This window comes from Lissotriton helveticus, chromosome 1_1 (genome assembly GCF_964261635.1).
Source record: "Lissotriton helveticus chromosome 1_1, aLisHel1.1, whole genome shotgun sequence".
NCBI lineage: Eukaryota > Metazoa > Chordata > Amphibia > Caudata > Salamandridae > Lissotriton > Lissotriton helveticus.
In genome coordinates, this window is record NC_136057.1 from 1,767,648,309 (window position 1) to 1,767,668,192 (window position 19,884).

The 19,884-nt window shown below is 44.9% G+C and overlaps 1 protein-coding gene across 1 annotated transcript in view; it reads left to right on the forward strand.

Moving 5' to 3' along the window:
• Positions 1-19,884, forward strand: part of LOC144752100 (complement C3-like) — a 1,799,539-nt gene that overhangs the window by 934,186 nt on the left and 845,469 nt on the right. Inside the window, exon 19 of the mRNA XM_078640046.1 lies at positions 57-142. Within this exon, the coding sequence (XP_078496172.1) occupies positions 57-142 (86 nt within the window). The remainder of the gene's footprint in view (positions 1-56; positions 143-19,884) is intronic.

Consider the following 19,884-nt stretch of genomic DNA (forward strand, 5'->3'; position numbering starts at 1 on the left):
ATTTGATACAAGTAAAACTAAATGTTCTATCACTCCCTTTCATTATTTTCTTTTAGCGTGGTCTCAGTACCTTTAAAAGGAACTTTTCGCGATTCCATTACAACATGGGAAATAGTGGCAGTCAGTATCAGAAAGGATACAGGTAAGAGAAATTAAAACTATGTAATTTTACTGTACCACATTTGCCCTTTGTACGCCATGCACTGTATATGACAATGGAAGGTTTGAGTTTAGATTTTGATAAACATTTAATTTATTGTCACCCAAGACAATACTTGGTTAAGGAGTTGGTTGGGATTTACTCTTGTATCCTTTTCAACCCTTCTCCAGAGGTTAAAGAATAACACTAACATGTTTAGTCAGGCTAACCCTCTCCACAATGGGTCCTGGTAGTATCCTAAAAATTGGTGACCATCAACATTCTAAGCATCAGTGATTAGAGGTTAGGATTATTATGCTTTATACTTCGTTATGGTAAAGATATAGCCCTGGAACATACTGCTTTGACATAGTAATTATCGCCTAATTGCCCTTACCAATGTTGAGGCAAGGGTTTTTGCCTCTTGTTTATTAGAGGAGTTAGAAGATTGGGCATCTGCGGCACATCTCATTCCATTGAATCAGCGTGGATTTCGTTGGGGCATGTCGACATCCACCAATTTGCTTGCCCTCATGCTGTTGACCAAAACCGCCTTACTAGAGAAGCAAAAACTCTACATTTGTTTTATTGACCTAAAGGTGGCCTTTGACACATTTCTGCGGGCTTTGCATTGGCAAATGTTAGCTGCATGGGGTATTCCATTGAAAGTACTAGATCTTATTATACGTCTCTATACGAATTCCTGGGTCCAGATTAAGGGGCCGATTATGATGGCGGACGGACCTAAGTCCGTCCGCCACCATAGAGTAGGAGGGACCGTCCGCAGGGGCAGCGGCCGTCCCTCCGTGCAAATTAGGATGTGACCGCCACCCTGGCGGTCACATCCTGTATTTTTATCATTGCGGCGGGTGCTTCTTGAAGCAGCACCCGCCGCAATGAGAAAAATGTAAGTTGTGCATTTGCATGCACAAAGCGGCAGGCACCTTGCGGTGCCTGCCGCTTTGTGCAGGCAAATGCAAGGGGGTACCATAGGTACCCCCCATGTGCACACCCCACCCCCCCTTCACCCCTGGGGGCCCGCAACGGGCCCCCAAACACAAATCCGTATGCCTTTACACGGCGGAAATGCCGCCGTGTAAAGGCATCTTTCTGCAGACATCCTAATATGGCTGGCGGTGTCTGATAGACACCGCCAGCCATGTTAAAGCTTTTCCGCCGCGGTCGGAAGGCGACCGCGGCGGAAAAGCTGCGGACTGAGAAACGATCCCCAGCCATCCTAATCTGGCGGGGGGTCTTTTTCAGTCCGCAGCGGTTTTCCCGCATCCTCCGGGCCGGCGGTGGCTTCCGCCGGCCCGGAGGATGCGGGAAAACCGCAATCGTAATCAAGTCCTAAGTTGGGGGATGGCACATCACTTACTCGGAGAATCGAAACACTGAGCGGGTTATAACAGGAGTGCATACTTGCCCCCTGTTTATGTCATCTTTTCATGGCAATCTCAATGAACATCTAGAGAAAACAACCCCCCACTCTACTAAGTTAACAAATACTCCTTTAAAATATCTCCAAAATGTTGATGATACTCTTCAACTTAGCTGAACACCGATCGATTGCAGCCTTTGATCAATTCCTTTGATGAATACACATTGATGTACCATCTAGAACTTAACATTAAAAAAACTAAAATCATGTCAATTGAAGCTTCTTCAGTTTGACCACAGCCCCGGTACTTGAGAGAGAAACCAATCAAGGTAGATAAAAGCTATACGTTCCTTGGCATTTTGTTTGACAATAGGAAGTCTCTTAGAAGCCATTTTAATCTTCTTAGTGCCAAAGCTGCCACCAATATTTTCACCTACTAGACCCTTTGAGATAAATTGTCAAGCCTATCCCATGCTCACCACATGAAAATAATGCCAACCAAATTAATTCCAGCTTTAACTCGTGGCTCATTTATATTTCGAGGCAAAGATGTGAAAATACTAGACCTATTGCAAATCAAGTTTCCGGTTTGAAACTCGATTAACCCCTTACATGCGGATGACGGCCCCCGGCCGTCATGCGTCACGGTGGGTGTGTGCTGATGACGGCTGGGGACCGTCATGAACCCGACCACTCTCTAAATCGCCCGCACAGCGCGAACATTCGCAGCGCATGCAAGGGGTTAAAGGTCGGCCTTCAAATTTGTCCCTTATGTCCCTACCCGTGCTCTTAGATCCAGTGACCAGTTGCTACTAAGTGTCCCAAAGATAACTAAATCAAGGCTAGGTGGCAGGGCTCTGTCCGTAGTTGGCCCCAGTCTTTGGAACTCACTCCCGCTCCCACTGAGACAATGCCATAATCATCTTCAATTTAGGAAATACTTAAAAACCTTCCTTTTTAATTCATTCTAAATACTATCTGCTGGATCATAGGAGCCTATACTGTACTTAATTTCATTGTTTCTTTTGTCAGTTTCTACTGGTCGTCATCAGCGCGGAGATACACCTACGGGAGTTTATTCACAGCGCTTTACAAACATGCAAATAAATAAATAAATAAAGGCAAGTATAAGCGTGCCAGTCAGCCTTTTTAAAATATTTGCATTTTTTGCTTTTTTCAGAATCTGGCTCTCTTGCAAACATGCTGGCAGGAAATCATTAATTCTGCAAACACCGGTTCATGGCAGACTTATATGATAAATTCCCTTCAAGCCTTTGGATTTCAGGAACAACAGCCAACTCAGATGACAATAAGCACTTCCTGAATCAATCAACAAACCACCTTTCACTCCATTTGGATGAAGGTGTACCTGCTACTAAAAAGCAGGCTTGATCTACCATTAATTCATATGAAAATGTGAGCATTCAGAATGATCTCACCATGCATTTCTTTACACATATGCGAGATGCATTCCTGAGGATACGACTTGGTGCCTGATTATGAGTTTGGTGGTGCAGTGCTAGGACCACCTCGCCACCACACTGCCAAACCTGTGATCAGGCCGCCAGCCAGATTACGATGAGTTCTTGTGTCTGGCAAGCTTTTTTTTTATGATCACATGGAAGTGCCCTGAAAGACGATCCTGCAATGGTAACGCTAAAAACATTTTTGTGCACGACATGGACTTTTAAGTCCATGCTGTGCAGGAACTGGAGTGCATGCATACACGGGGCACATGTTGTGCCCCCCTGCCTCCATCCACATGAAAATGAGGCACCAGGGGGCCCTATAGGGGCCCCCTTTATTTCCTCTCCGACACAGTTTTCATGCTGGTGGACCCGCCAAGCATATTGCGACTTCCTGACCACTGCAACACCACTAGGGAATGGCAGTTCACTGGCAGCTGCGGCAGGGCAATGGCGGTCCAAACGACCTAATTATAATAGGGCGGTAGGGAGACTGCCACCACCGCGTCCCTATGAGTCTGGCGGTTGATAGACCGCCAGACTCGTACTTAAACCCTTAGTGTTTATCCAACCAAGGACAGGACTCTGAAATGGTTGCGCAAGTGGCCGAATATTAGCTGTAAGCTCTGGGGTTATCCACAGGAGACATTATTGCATATAGTATGCACCTGCCCAGGCTTATTGTGTGCTCCTCAAAATGTGCTCAATCCTTTATTTTTAGAAGCCGGAGTAAGAACATGTCGACAGGCACTTAACTCATGTTTATCAGACAATTCGATTCCACTCACTTGTAGATTTGTTACGTTTTTGTCTGTGGCTACAAAAATAAACTGCCTATTTTAGCTTGATATATTTGTCTATAAGGTAATACTGCTGCTATTTGTTGATAGTCAAACAATTAGGTATTCATAAGCGCCTTGAGTTATCTTATCTAAGATTTTTGTCATTGGGCGGTTGAACAAAGAGAATCATTTAGCACTATGCACCATAGCAAGTTTGCACACGTCCTGTGAATGTTTTGTACATGTTTTACTGATCACTAATGACTTTTCATCCCAGGGCTGAATAACGAGAATCATTAAGTGCTATGCACTGTAGCAAGCTCGCAAGTTTATTCTTTATGTTCTGTATATGTTTCTATCAACAAGTAATGATTGTTTCAATCTAGCAGATGTAGAAATAAAGGGCCACATGCATCAAGCTTTTTTGCATTCGCAAACGGTGCGAATCGCAAAATTCGGCCGTTTGCGAATGCAAAAACCTTTTTTGGGATGCATCATTTTTTTTTCATTTTTCGCAATTTAAGAAATCGCAATTTTTTGCGATTTCTCAAATTGCATTTTTGAAACTTCTATTTTACACACACACATGCCCTTGGGACATGTGTGTGAGTAAAATGAACTTACATGACATTTCAGGGGTGCAGGGGGGGGTCCGTTGGACCCCCCCTGCACCCTTGAAATTGCATTCTCATTTTGCGATTCCTTAATTGCGAATTCGCAAAATGAGAATGCCTTCCCATTGATTCCTATGGGCCTCTAGGCCCATAGGAATCAATGTAAAGCGATTCCTTATTTGCGATTCTCAATTAAGGAATCGCAAATAAGGAAAATTAAGAAATCGCAAAAACCTTTGCAAATTCTTAATGCATAGGAATTTGCGATTCCTAAATTGCGATTTCTACAATGATGCATGTGGCTGAAAGTCCTTATTAAACGCCTCGGCCACACGATTTACTATTGGCAGTGATTCTGTTGTTAGGAAGTGTTGAAATTATTTGTTCGTGTATGCACAATGCACTTTTGGGATGTGCTATAACATACGGGATTATAAAGTCGAATTTATGTTAGTAGTTTAGTTGGCTATGCGATCATCGTTTATAGCAATGTTACACTTATGACTCAACTAATTTAATACTAGGCTCTTTAAGTCACATGCCAATCAAGTATCGAATAGGACTACATTGAATAATATGTATTTCAGCATATTTGCACCTGTTACTTAAAGGCTATGCACCGATTTTCTGCTAAGGAAAGTAAGTTTGCAATGTGGTGATTTGGCCCTTTGCTTTCAGGGGTATTTTAACTAATGAGCATGTTATTATTATGTATTAAATGTTTGTAATGATTTTAATTAATCAAACAATATGTCCCTACCTACATAGTACTTACCCCCCCCCAACCATTACGAATAGTAAGAAGGAGGGTACAATATTTATTGCACCGAATACAGTTCGATCCTACAGGGGTCTGAAGTTAATGGGTGTGATAAATAGCACATATTATGAGTTTTAAGTGGAATAACAGCCAGGCGTTGGTACCTACCAAACCAAAATCTGCCTGCTCTAGCTATGGCCAGGCATTTACCCCTTGTTAATTTCCAGCAGGTTTGATCTGCAGAAATTAAACATGGAATGCAAGGCTTTATCCAACCTATTAATTGCCAAGTGGGATAACAGTCACATAACTTGTATGTAAATCTAATCCCTACACAAACGGGTTTTCACAGAGGTCAGAAACAGTGGACCATTCATAATGAAGGTCTTAGTGCCCTGATGAAATATTGTTATCACGCCTGTGGTACGAATTAAGCATACATAATCACCAGACCCTCATTATCACGCTGATTCAATTTGAAATATGAAAAGTTAATGTCATATTGGCTTGCAATGCTGTACACCAACCAAGCGTTCAGTTTACTAGTGTACCCCTTAGAACTTTGCAGGACAACCTCTTCACAGTTTGCCTTATTCTATGAAAATTAAACTAAGTAGCTAGGCAGAAATATGTGTTGTTACAAACATTATGGCTACCTGTTTTGCATCGTCACTTGATTGTAAAGTTCTTATATTTCCCCTTTTGTTGTCTCCCTGCAATCATTGTTTTCCTCAGTCTTTCAGTTCTGCAACTGAGGTATGCAGCCATTAAACAGAATTAAAGCAATGCAGAGCATTTTAAATGTGCCTAAAAGTCATATGACTGGTCCTCTTCCCGATTTTGCCCTCCAGCATTGCAGACAGTATCCCTTCCTATTTTGTTTTCCTCCAGTGTCTACAGATTGGATGCCTCATAGTTTGAGCATCGTCAGACTGTGGATTCTCTTTACTCAGTATTACATCTAAGAGCCAAAAGTTTGAAGTGCTGCCCGGCCCCTACTCCACTTCAATATCTACCTAGAGTCTATTTTTAGGCTGGGTCTTTAAAATCTATCTGAAGTCGTATCCGGATACACACGTTTACACCAGGTTTCCACAAGCTGTTCAACTCCATATAGATACGCTTCTCTCCTTGAAAGACGGCGACATAACTTCCTTCAATTGAACCAAACAAAACGGAGGCGCGCCTGTTTGGGATAAAGTGTAGGTTGATAGCTGGGAAGATAAGGATGGTATTTGCATCACGCAAACTTGGTGCAAGTTTGAAACATGGATGGGGTCCTTATCTCGAACTGAGGCTTGAATTCATCAATTCAGCAACCTATCAATGACAGTGGAGTAGACTGTGTCCCACAGTAATGACAAAGAGTAGATTTGCAAACCATAGATGGTTTCTGTTGTAAGCAGAGGACTACACAGTTAAGTCTCGTTTAAGGATTTATTTCATGCCCAAGCCGGAGAACTGCCCGTGGCACACACCATCCTGTAACTGCCACCCACCGAATCCCCACAACTCATGGAATCCCAATCCCCATACTATTACATCATGCATTCCATAAAAACACATAAAGAATGCACTTAAAGGACACAACATGTCTCTTTCCTTTCCAAAACAACAGTATGGGATCATGAAAAACACAAATGTACATCATGCATGAAATAACAAAACTAGAAGACCTATTTAACAAGAAACAATATAAAGAGCCATGGAAAAGAAAGAAAACGTAACCAAAACGAATAAAAACTACTGCAAATAATACAATAGCTCTGAAAAGATGAGTAGCTTACTTATTAACCTGAAAGGCAAGATTACTCTCTAAAATGCAAAGGTAGATTCCTCACTCTAACACCACGCCTTAACTTAGTTTCTTGGTTCATGGGGGTTAAACACCGATTCCGATCAGTATCAATATTTAATTTCCTGTTCACCACTTGCCTGTTCACACCACTCTGAGTCCTCCACTTTCATCAGATTATTTCCATTCCACCACTGACCACCTTGGACTTTCACACTATCACCTATAACATCTACAACTTTAACAGGAACACTAAATTTGCTTCAACTCTTAGCTACAAGTACAGGTTTTCGGACACAAACCATATCTCCCATCTTGATATCTAGTACTCTGACTGTTTCTTACATCAAAATATGTTTTTCTGTTTATCTTGTACTTTGGTCACTCTATCCCTAACTTTGACATCCAAATCTTTGCTGTTTTGACCTTCACCCACTTGTTTATCCACGCTGGGAAAAAGCAAGTAGTAGCCCTTCTTCCAACCAGGATTACAAAAGGCAACACCCCAGTTGTCGCATGAGGAGTGGTGCGATAGAACCACAACATACTTCTTACAGCATTGGCACAACACACTTGTTGGTGATAGCCCACTGAATGCACTCCCCCAACCCTCTGTTTATCCTCTCAACCATCCCATTCATTTGGGGATGATACAGTGAACTCTTAAGATGCTTTACACCACTGGCTTCCAAAAACATCTCCACATTCTTGGCAACAAATTGGACACCATTGTTCGATACAAGCATGGCTGGAAAGCCTTCCTTCAAAAAGACTTCTTTAAGGAATTCAACTACGACCTGAGATGTCACCTCACTGACAAACTTCACCTCAGGCCACTTGCTATAATTGTCCATCAAGACTAGGGCACATTCCGATGTATTGGCCAATGCAAGAAAACGTCCTACGATATCAATTACAACTTTTTCCCAGGGCCCCCCAGGATGTTCAATGGGACGCAAGGAGCGGTTCATACCTTCATAGAATTGTCACGACTTAAGCAAATCACACACTCCTTGACCATTAGATCAAACTCACTATCCCTGGCAGGCCACCAAAAACATGAACGTAAATGTTATTTCATCATGATAGCACCTAAATTACCTTCAGGTGCCCCTGCGATTATGGTATTCCTCAATGAAATGGGTGGAACCAATTTGCCCGTTATCACAAGTAAACCATCTTCCACAGATAATTCTTCTGAAACTTTTAACAAAAGCTTTCAGATCAAAACCCAGATTCCCTTCTTTGGTCCAACCAAGCTCAACTTAATTCATGACCAAACACAAGGTAGCCTCGTCTTTTAATGCCCTTCACCACTGTAACTCCGAGTAGGCCTTCAATAGAGGTAGAACTACGGATGCTACAAAACAATCCTCTTCATCATCATCAGCACAAGTACTAGAATTTTTCTCTTCGTGCATAGGTGGGCTGGATAAAAAGTCTGCATAACCATTCTTTCCTCCTGGAATGTACTCCACAGCAAAATCAAACTGTAACGATTTTGTAGAAAGCCTAGCAATGCGGGACGTGAACCCCTTAAAGTTCCTCCCACTCAGCATATACACTAAAGGCTTATGATCAGTTCGAATCACAAAACGTTTGCTCCACACATAGTTTCTGAGCTTCATGGCTGCCTACCAGCATGCCAACAATTCCCTCTCAATGACGGAGTACTGCCTTTCAGTATCAGACAAAACACGAGAGTCACAACCAATAGTCTTGGACTGCGCTTCTTTAACTTGAGTAAGTACAGCCCTCAAACCGACAATGCTTGCATCAACCATAACCGCACAATCGCGGTCAGGATCAAAAATGTTCAAGACTGGTGGCGTGGTCAGCAGCCAACGAAGATGGCCACTGCCTAAGCGAGCTCCGCAACCAGCAGCGCCAAACTCGCAAAATCCTGACACTAATCCAGTGGCTACAAGGAAGAAGAAAGAAGCTGAGGGTCCCAACACCTCTGATGCACGACGGGTCCAGGTACTGAGCCTGTAGGTGCTACCAGTAAAGTGCAACACTGTGCAACCCAGCAGCGGCCTATGCGCCGAAAGTGAGCCGGGGCTAGATTTGTAACGCTGCCGACTGCGGCTCCGCCGGAAGTGAGCTTGAATCTGTGGCTCGAGACGGCATCGGGGAGAGGCGAAGAAACCCACAGGTCTGACTGAGATCACCCACTGTGGCACAACAAAGACCTGTGGTGTGCCGAGACTGAGGCAGATGACGGCGCTAGCACACACTAGAGGCTCCAACAATGGAAGGGAAATGGCGGAGACACCCCAGCCACCAATCACTGTAACAGCGACGACTGGGTCTCTATCAGCCAATGATGACGGATCACAGAATCACCGTGCAGCCTGCTGAGGACAGAGCAGGACGGCAACTCCAAACCCGCGCACCAGGAGACATTGGCAGCACATACTCCATCACAGGCGAGACCTTCCTTCATCACACCGCCACTATGAACGCAGTGCTCAGGGGGCCTGTCTCCCTCAACAAGACAACCAAAAACGGGGTGGCGCGCTGTCTCAAGGGACAACTTTGATCAGAACACTGCACACACTCACCCCACCAGCATTACTGGACCACAACTGAATGTGATGACTATTGCACATTGAAGGTACTGTACATCCACCTGTGCGGCTCACGCTACTCCAGCGACAGCCAAAGCCCCTTAGTGACCACCAAGAAAACTGCACGGGGGACCAGTGACACGATTGGCACAAGCGACCCACACTTCTAATGGGGGAGGTGGAACACAGGAAAACCAGAAGGCCGAGCGTGGAGAGATCTCCCGTAGTCAGGCGACGGCGACTACTATGCCCCCCAACCCCCCCCCCAGTTCTATCGTGAAGGTCAAAGAGGGAACGGCAGCATGGGGGGATGTGGCCAACGCACAGTCCAGACTAAGAAGCAGGACAAATATGCGTTCAATAAGGAACAACCGGACCAGCCGGACCCCCCCTCAGGAACAACAGATGGCCCATTGAGAGCGAAATCGAAAGAGATCACTCTACAGGACATAATGGATGACTCTACATCAGGTGCAAACGTCGATTGGCACGATATCCACGGACATAACGTTTCTGCCTGCTGATGTTTCCAAAATGAACTCCAGGATAACAGAAGTAGAGATCACCACAGCGGGTCTCTCAACGGACACAGCAGCTTTACAGCAACAAGTGAAACAGTTGGAACATCTAACTAAGCATATGGCCGCCAATATTGATGACCAGGAAGGGCGCTCAAGGCGCAATAATATCCGCTTAGTTGGAGTGCCGGAGAGCGTCAAGGGGCCCACTCTGGACTTCTTCGCCGAAGACCTTGTTAAAACGCAATTACAACCACGAGGTCTGTCTAGCTTCTTCTCGCTTGAAAGAGCCCACCAAGTCCCCAGGGGAAGGCCCCGGCCGGGAGCCTCCCAGACCCATACTGGCCCGCATTTTCAACTATCGCGTCAGGGACACGATTCTCCAGGCTGCACGTGTTGCTCCTCCGCTACGAATAGACAATAATACAAGGTCCCGCTACCCAATTTACACTACAATGGTCACTAACCAGCGTAGAAACTTTCTGGAAGTAAAAAAAGAACTACGCAATCTGCAACTAAAATATGCTATGCTCTTTCCCGCAAAGCTCAGGGTAGAGGCGGAAGGGAAAAGTTGTTTTTTCTCAACCCCGGAGGAAGCCCGAAAATGGTTGGAAGGCTGTAGACCCACCGCAGGTCCAAACAGGCAGGATCGAAGAAGACAGCGTCAACTCTCCACATACGAGATGTCAACACCCGCTCGACTGAGAGACCCACCAACCAACACATAGCAGACCACAGACGAAAACTCCGACTCAACCTACAGATACCTGCTGGACTGGCAAAGCCAAGAAACTGACATACAGAAAATTTCGCTGACAAGGCATAGACTTGCAACATAACAGCGGCACACTGACCTCGGAAGAATGCTGATCGATTTCCGAAATAAATGGTACATGGGTGGCCTTACCTTGTTATATACCTTAAGCCGCCACAGACTGGGGACTATTCAGGGGGAGGATGCCAGACGATCGCTAAACAGCTCTACCCCCGACACAAGTATAAAGTTATGGGACGGAAGCACTCTTCTAAGTTGGGGTGGCGGGTAGTTCTAGATCCGCTATGCAGGGAAGCTGGGAGTTTTTTGTTTGTTTGTTTTGGAACGCAATGGTACTGAGAACTACTACAGCACACAGATAGGCAACACGAAAACTACATTGCGGGGCGAGAAACACTCAGACTTGTGGAGAAGACACAAAAGGCACAGTTTACCGCATCAATAGATGGTCCTATCACGGGCGTGACGGCCCAACAAATGACACACCTTCCCTTTACTATACTCTCATGGAATGTGAATGGTCTCGGAGACAAAATAAAAAGGGGACTGGTCCTTCAATATATAAAACTTTAGGGACCTGCGGTCGCACTCATACAAGAATCACACCTGGTGGGATCAACATGTAGAGCATTGGATAGATGGGACTACAAAATGGCCGTACACTCAGACTTTACCCATGGATCCTGTGGAGTAGGCATTTTAATTAACAAACGTTTTCCACTGATACTACAGGGGTCTTGGATGGACGATCAGGGGCGCTTTGCGGCTATAGCCTGCCAGTGGGAGGGAGGCACCTATAATCTGGTATCAATATATATCCCACCAACGCTATACCACACAGCATTACCAGCACTGGGTAAGTTTCTCATATCACTTCCACAAGGAGAACTCATGCTAGGGGGCGACTTCAACACCACGATGGACGCGTCCATAGATAGCGAGCCCCCAGAGACTCCAGTGGATCGAGTAGCAAATTGTCGGAATTCACAGAGGCGACCTGCCTAATAGATGATTGGTGGGCCAGACACCCACAAATGAGGGAGTGCACATTCCTCTCTGGTGTACATGGCAGTCTTTCTAGAATTGACTACATCCTAACATTGGCAACGGATTTTAAAAAAGTTGGGGAGATCACACACCTAACCCGGGGCATATCTGACCACTCACCGATGCTAATCACCTACATTTCACACACCCCGGGATGACGACGCATATTCCCGCTGTACTTAGGATATCTTAAAACCTAAAAGAATTGGGAAAGGGCTCATCAAAGCAGCGGAACAATATTTCACCGAAAATGAACACACAGTAGCATTCCCGACAACCTTATGGGAAGCATATAAAACGGTGATAAGAGGACAGGCCATATCCCTAGTGACAGAGCACAAACACGATAAACGGCAACACATCGAGACTCTGGAGCAAGAAGTATCCAGGGCGGAGACAGAGCATACAACAGACACTAGTGAAACCATGAAGCATGGGCTGCAATTAGCTCAACAAGAATACAGAACACATATATGTGGGACAAGGATAAATCTAAGATTTCAAACACCCAAGATATTGTCTACTAGATGGGAGATAAAGTGGGGAAGCAGCTAGCATGGCTGGATAAAAGAGAGAAAGCGGGCAGATGGGTGGCACAGCTCCGAATAGGGACAGGCAAACTCACAACGGACCCGCAACAAATAGTTGAGACACTAGCTGCACATTTTTAACAGATATATACACCCCAGGCAACAGCCACTGTAGCTGAAAATGTATACTTCCTTAAAGACATACAGATGCCAACATTGGAACCGGAAGAGGCCTGAGAGTTGGAAAACGATCTGACCAGTGACGAACTTCAACTAGCGGTCGGAGCGTTACACGCAGGGAACGTGCTGGTGCCCAACGGGCTACCTGTGGAACTGTACAAAAAAGCTGCAGCACAACTTATGCCACAGATGTTCAATATGTTTACCACTAGACTGCAAAAAGGGGAACTGCCCAGGGATCAACACCTAGCAACAATAGTCACCATACATAAACCAGGCAGACCTCCAGAAGAATGTGTGTCATGTAGACCGATTTCCCTAATAAATGCGGAGGCGAAAATACTCGCCAAAGCGTTAGCCACGCAGCTCCAGATGCACCTCCCGACCTTAATCCACCCGGATCAGTCGGGGTTCATGCCGAATCGTAACACAGCGCTTAACCTGCGAAGGTTACATACTGTTATGGCACACAAAGATACGATCGAGGAATATGCGGTTATCTTGTCATTAGATGCCAGTATGGCATTCGACTTGGTGGAGTGGCCCTTCCTCTTTGCGGTGCTTTGGCACATGGGCTTTGTTCCAAAATGTTGCACATGAATAGAACTCTAATACACGACACCTCTAGCACAAGTGGTAGTAAATGACCGAATTTCGGTGGATTTCCCATTGGGAAGAGGGACGAGGCAGAGTTGCCCCCTGTCTCCGCTACTTTTTGCGCTGGTACTGGAGCCTCTGGTGGTGTGGGACCGGCAAGATATGGTCATTTGTGGACTGAAGTGGGCAATGGGGTGGGAAGACAGTATCTCGCTCTATGCGGACGACATACTCCTTTATCTGGCGTCCCCTGCACTCTCCGTAAACAGCCTACTAGATATCTGTGCGGTGTATGGATGAGCCTCTGGATACATGATAAATTGGGCAAAGTCCCTCATTTATATATCAAACGGGTCCGTGCCGAGGCTCCCGCGGCACTGCTAAATACAAATTGCGACTAAAGGATTCAAATATCTTGGTATATACATTACACATAGCCACACACGCTTCATCACAGAAAGTCTCAAACTGACACGACTTCAAAACAACATCAAACATTGGCGCTCATTTCTGTTAACACTGCTTGGGAGAGCAGCCCTTTTTAAGATGATAGCACTTCCTAGGTTTATATACACCCTTCAAAATACGCCATACCTGGTTGCTCCCACATATTTCGCAGCGATCAACGCGGAAGTAACCAAGCTGCTATGGGATGATAGAACAAGTCGGATAGCCATCCACAAACTCATGCGAGGGTGATTCGATGGAGGAATTGCCCACCATAATATAAAACAATACTACTGGGATTCACAACTCATGGTCATTAATCAGTGGCTTCATGTGCCGCAGGACGAGCCAGAATTCCACATGGACAGACATCTCCTTAACAAAGAAGGAATTCCGGGGACACTATACAATAAAACACGGCGACCAACACTTACAGGCCCTATGGGTCATATGATTAAAATATGGTTTGAGGCACAGCGCGTAATGGGGTGGGAGAATGTAATCACACAGGCTACGCCTCAATGGGACATCCGACGACCAGGTAAACTGACAAATACAAAGGGAATCCGACAATGGGACTTGATAGGCATTACGAAGGTCAGGGATATCTGGAAGAAAGGTGAGGTCATCCCATTTGACCAATTACAGAAAACATATGGGTTGGCATGGACAGAGACCTTTAGAGACATGCAGGTTAGACATGCGCTCCAAAGCGCACTCCAGCAGGGCACACAGCTGCCAGAAGCCTCACCTCTGGAAGATAGACTCCTCACAGACAATCTGAATAAGAAAGCCATCTCCCTAGTATATCGAAAAATAATAAACAACCAGCCAGACCCCATGGTAGCCCTTAAGGAACGATGGGAGAGAGAATTGGGACCATTAGATGAGGCAGATTGGCAGGAAGCATCGGCATCTCCCAGGGAGATAGCAATCCCCTCAAAACTGAGAGTGCTACAATTGAAAGTCCTACACTGAACATATTGCACATGTACGCTTCTTCATAAAACGTGGCACTACTGACAGGTCGCTTTGCCTGAGACAGTGTGGCCTACCTGGTACATTCCTACACACCATCTGGGAATGCCCCAAAATATTGTTACACTGGGGGGCGGTCATGAACACAATGTCACGAGTCATGGGTGGAGGTCCTGCCGGAACCAATAAGATGTCTAATCAATATATGGGAACCAACAGAACTTAACCACACAGACCAGCACTGGGTAACACTTGGTATGGCACTGGCAAAGGGCAATATAGCATGTAACTGGGGATCAAGGTAGACTCCTATCCAGGGAAATTGGTGTCAAGACATGGACAATGCTACGGTAACAGAAAAAGCAGGTTATGTCCATAGAGGATGCCCCAAAAAATGGGCCCTGGTGTGGGGAAAATGGAAAAACTTCTGTGGTAATATATGCGAACCCCCACCAGAGGACACACTATCTGATGTTAGTGACTAATGGAGACTAGAATGAAAAGAGTATGTGTCAAAAGACAAGCCTGCATAATTATATACCTTATGTATATAATACAAGCAAATAGTATGGAAGTATATGAGAAAAAGCGAAACTGTACACCTATATGGAATGCTGATAACTACTGCCTGTCATTATGTAACTATGTACCGATTGTAGTTTACTGTAAAATAAAAACAAATTTATAACAAAAAAAAACCCAAAAATGTTCAAGACTTTCGATGACATCAATTGTTTCTTTAACCACTCAAAAACTTCCTAACACTCTTCACTCCATGCAAACCCAACTCCTCTCTTCAAAATGCAGGACAAGTCCGTAATTTCATTGCATAGTGTTGCATAAACCTTGAGTAAAACTCACACAAGCCAAGGAACAACTTCAATGTTGCTTTATAAACAGGAGGTTTGGCTTGTGCAATGCTTTCAACCAACGCTGGTTTGGGACCAATGCCTTCACTTGTATCACAGTGTCCCAAAAACTCAATTTTGTCTGTCAGAAAAACAGTTGTGCCTCCTGAGTACTACTCCATTCATTTCAAACCTTTTCGACACTTCATCCTAGTCTTGTCATGAGAGTGCAAATCTGGGGCATTAATCAGAATAAAGCAAACACAAAGAGATGATGGACGGAGTGCTGAAAAGTTTCTGCTTGCAATGTTCAACACCCCGTCTGGACTGTTCCCATGCGGCACAGGTTCAGACTGATTTGCATATGGCCATGTCTGAACTGGGGTGGCGGAGTGAGCTAAAGAATGATGATGGATTAAACCCAGATCAGTTGACTGGGGGTGAGTGCTTGCAATGTTCAACACTCCGTCCATCATCCCCTTTGGTTTTGCTTTGTTTGCCCTAAGTTGGCAGGGTATGGCCAGTCGTGGGTCCCTTGCTCACTTTGCCACTGGATTCAAGCTAGCCTGGCTGATGATGGCTGATTAGCCAGAAACCGGTCCCAGGATGCTTGCTTCCGGTTCAGGGAAGACATGGCTTGGAGGTTCGGGCTGGACTGTTCCTATGAGGCACAAGTTCAGATTGATTTGCATATGGCCATGTCTGACCTGGGGTGGCGGAGTGAGCTAAAGAATGATGATGGATTAAACCCAGATCAGTTGACTGGTGGTGAGTGCTTGCAATGTTCAACACTCCGTCCATCATCCCCTTTGGTTTTGCATAAATCAGAATATCATCATGAAAAATAGAAATCCCATCCACTTCTTTAAGCATAGTCACCATCACTCTTTGAAAAACAGAAGTTGTGGAGGCCAAACCAAACGGCATCCGACAATATTGATGCATCCCAAAAGGAGACACAAATGTTGTAAGATACCTTTATTCAACCTCCAACTCTACTTGATGAAACGCTGAGGCTAAATCCGGTTTGCCAAAGGCAAGCCGGTCTGCGCCCGTCTGCACCGGGACCGGGCCCAGGGCCACGACCCCTGGTCCAGGTAATATGACGACCAAGACGACTTACTCTCACCTCGACCTCATCCAGCTGAGGTCTGCCTACTGTAGTACCTGTCCTCAGTATAAGCCGGAGACCTTTCTGCGCACCAGAATCCTTAGATGTCCCAGCTGCAAATCCATCCTACCCCTCTTTAATAACAAGGCTACCGTCTCACAACGCACGAACAACAAAACCTAGAAAATTATAATGACACTTATTAATGCCCGTTCTTTAGGCAGGCATAGGCAGGACATAGTAGATCTAATCCAAGATTGGAATATAGATATACTATTCGTTACAGAGAGCTGGATGTACGATGCGTCAGAACCAGATTTAGTGGTCGCAGTTCCGCAGGGATACAAGATACACCGATTGGACAGACAGGGAAAGAAGGGAGGAGGTTTGGCAATAATCACCTGAAATAGCTTCTCGGTAAGAACTTTCCCTATACCTTCTACTGCATGCGAAGCTCTCCAATTTGCTATCATGCTTACCCCCTCGTATAATTTAAAATGAGCACTTATATACAGACCACCTGGCCCCCGCTCTGAATTTTTATCCAATCTTAATTCATTGCTTGAATCTCTGGCAATAGAAGACTACTTCATGGTCCTGGGTGATATGAATTTTCATCTAGAAAAAACGGATGATACTGAAACTGAAGCCCTAATGGCTGACTTGGAATTGCTAGGGCTTGTTCAATTAATAAATGTACCCACACTTGAAGCTGAACATACCCTGGATGGCATCTTTTCGAACATAAAAGAGATAACTATACAAAACATCCTTCCTCTTATATGGTCTGATCACGCTGCTATCTTTAGTACCATCTTGATCACAGATGTTCCCATTCCTAAACAGATTCCTTTAAGTCAAGAGCCTTTCAAAGTTTGGAAGGATATAGATAACGTGGCATTAAGAACGCTACTGGCCAGAATCTGCCCAATTATCTCTGCAGACTCAAACATAGCTGCGGAACAATTTTCCGTTTGGACAGGCAGTGCGATGGACCTACTGGTGCCATCCAAGACCATATCGAGAAACAGAACGCTGCCGTCAGCACCCTGGTTCACGGAAGAGCTACGAATCCAAAAGCAAGTTTGCAGGAAACACGAACGACACTGGCGTAGGTCTTACGACCTGGACAGTAAATTGCGATTTAGGGAGACATTGGTCAGCTATAAAAAGATGATTACCGAGGCGAAAAGGAAGTTCTTTAGTGAACAGATAGACAACGCAAAGAACTCCAGTAAACAACTGTATGACGTTGTGAAACAACTTGCCGGGAAATCTCTCGATTTAGATCCCGTGCCCTCTCAGGCCTTCTGTGACTCTTTAGCCAAGTTCTATTTTGATAAAGTACCAGACATCTATTCAGAGTTCTCAGCTAAGAATAAGTCTGCTATTTCCACAACTAATTTCACGCCCCCTGATTGCTCACTAATCCAATTTAAAGCAATGAAGGAGGAACAGTTAACGGACATTATGAAACTCATAAAAACAGGGTCGCCGCTTGACCCTTGTCCGCCTAAAGTTTTGCTTCCGGTTATGGACTCTATAAGTGAAGTCATTACACAAATCTGTAATGTGATGTTTAGATCAGGGATTTATCCGGACATGTTGAAGAACACCCTTTTGAAACCACTTCTCAAAAAACCTAGTCTGGACAAAGATGTGTTGAAGAACTACCGACCAATAGCCAGCCTGCCGTTCCTAGCGAAGGTGGTGGAGAGGGCAATGAACTGTCAACTTTCCGAATATATCGAACAAAACAACTTGCTGGATGATTCACAGTTTGGGTTTCGCAAATTACATGGCACAGAGACCGCCCTTATCAAAGCCGCCGATGATATTAGAATCATCAAAGACCACGGGGGGACAGCAGTGCTAATACTGCTGGACTTATCTGCGGCTTTCTACACGGTCAATCACTCCACTTTGATTGAACGTGTCGGAAATTTGGGCATCCATTCCAAAGCGAAGGACCTTCTTGCTTCCTTCCTGTCTGATAGGACACAGGCGGTAACGCTAGGGCCATTTAAATCGGCCGATCTGGCGCTACCCTGTGGTGTCCCCCAAGGCTCATCCCTAAGTCCGACACTTTTAAACATCTATGTGTCGGACTTAGCGACAGTAATTAAAACCTACCGGATGAGCCTTACCTCCTACGCTGACGACACCCAGCTGGTGCTTGCCATAAATAATGATGGAACGAAGGTAGCTACACGCTTTCAAGAAGGCATGTTAGCGATCAAAGATTGGATGACCAATAATTGCCTCAGGCTCAATACTGAGAAGACGGAGGTGGTCATCTTTGGGGAAATTTCCCCATCATGGTCATCCGTCTGGTGGCCTCCGTCACTGGGAGCTCTACCAAGTCCCGTCCGAAAGGTAAGGAACTTGGGAGTCATTTTCGACGAAATGCTCAATTTTGTCACCCATGCAAACCAAACTGTATCCTCTGCATTCCACAAACTTAGGCTTATAAGAAAAATAGTCCCGTTTCTTCCAGATAGTGCAAACAAATCTGTGGTGAGCTCATTGGTGCTCTCCTCATTGGATTATTGTAACAGCCTATTTGCCAATGCCCAAGCTCGGGTGGTTGCCAAATTACAAACTATTCAGAATGCGGCGGCAAGACTGCTCTCTGGGACTCCTAAATTTAAACCGATCAGGCATACAATCAGGAACTACCACTGGTTGACAATCAGAAATCGGATTAAATTTCAAACTCTATGCGTGACTTTTAAAGCTAAGATCTTTGACACGGCTTCAACTTGTGGCACCACGTACTAGGACTGTCACTTGGGGAGACAGACGTTTCACGGTTACTGCAGCAAGACTTTGGAACTCGCTTCCTTTAACGATCAGATCAAGTCAATCTTTGCTCCAATTCAGAAAATTGTTGAAGACATGGTTGTTTGACCAGTAACTTGTCTGCCCCTGACCACTCCGGACAGATGTTCCATCTTCCCTCGCTGAGACATAAACTGAAATCACAGCGCCAAGACGCCCACGGGCATTCGTTGCACTCTATAAATTGTAATAAATAATAAATAAATAAATAAATAAATTATCCTCTTTCAGTCCCGCTAATAGTTCTAAAATGTTGGGCAATGGATGGGTATCAACCCAGATCTCTTGGTTTAAGCAACGGAGGTCAATACATACTCCCCTATTCAAATTGTGTGCAACTACCAAAGGTGACAACCACAACGAGAAATCAACAGGCTCAATGATTCCCTTTTTGCATAATGTGGCCAACTCTTTCTCTAGATCTGGCCGAATGCTGAAGGGTACATTCCTAGGTTTAGGTTTCATAGGTCTGGCTCCCTCCTTTACAACAAATTTATGTTTAAAA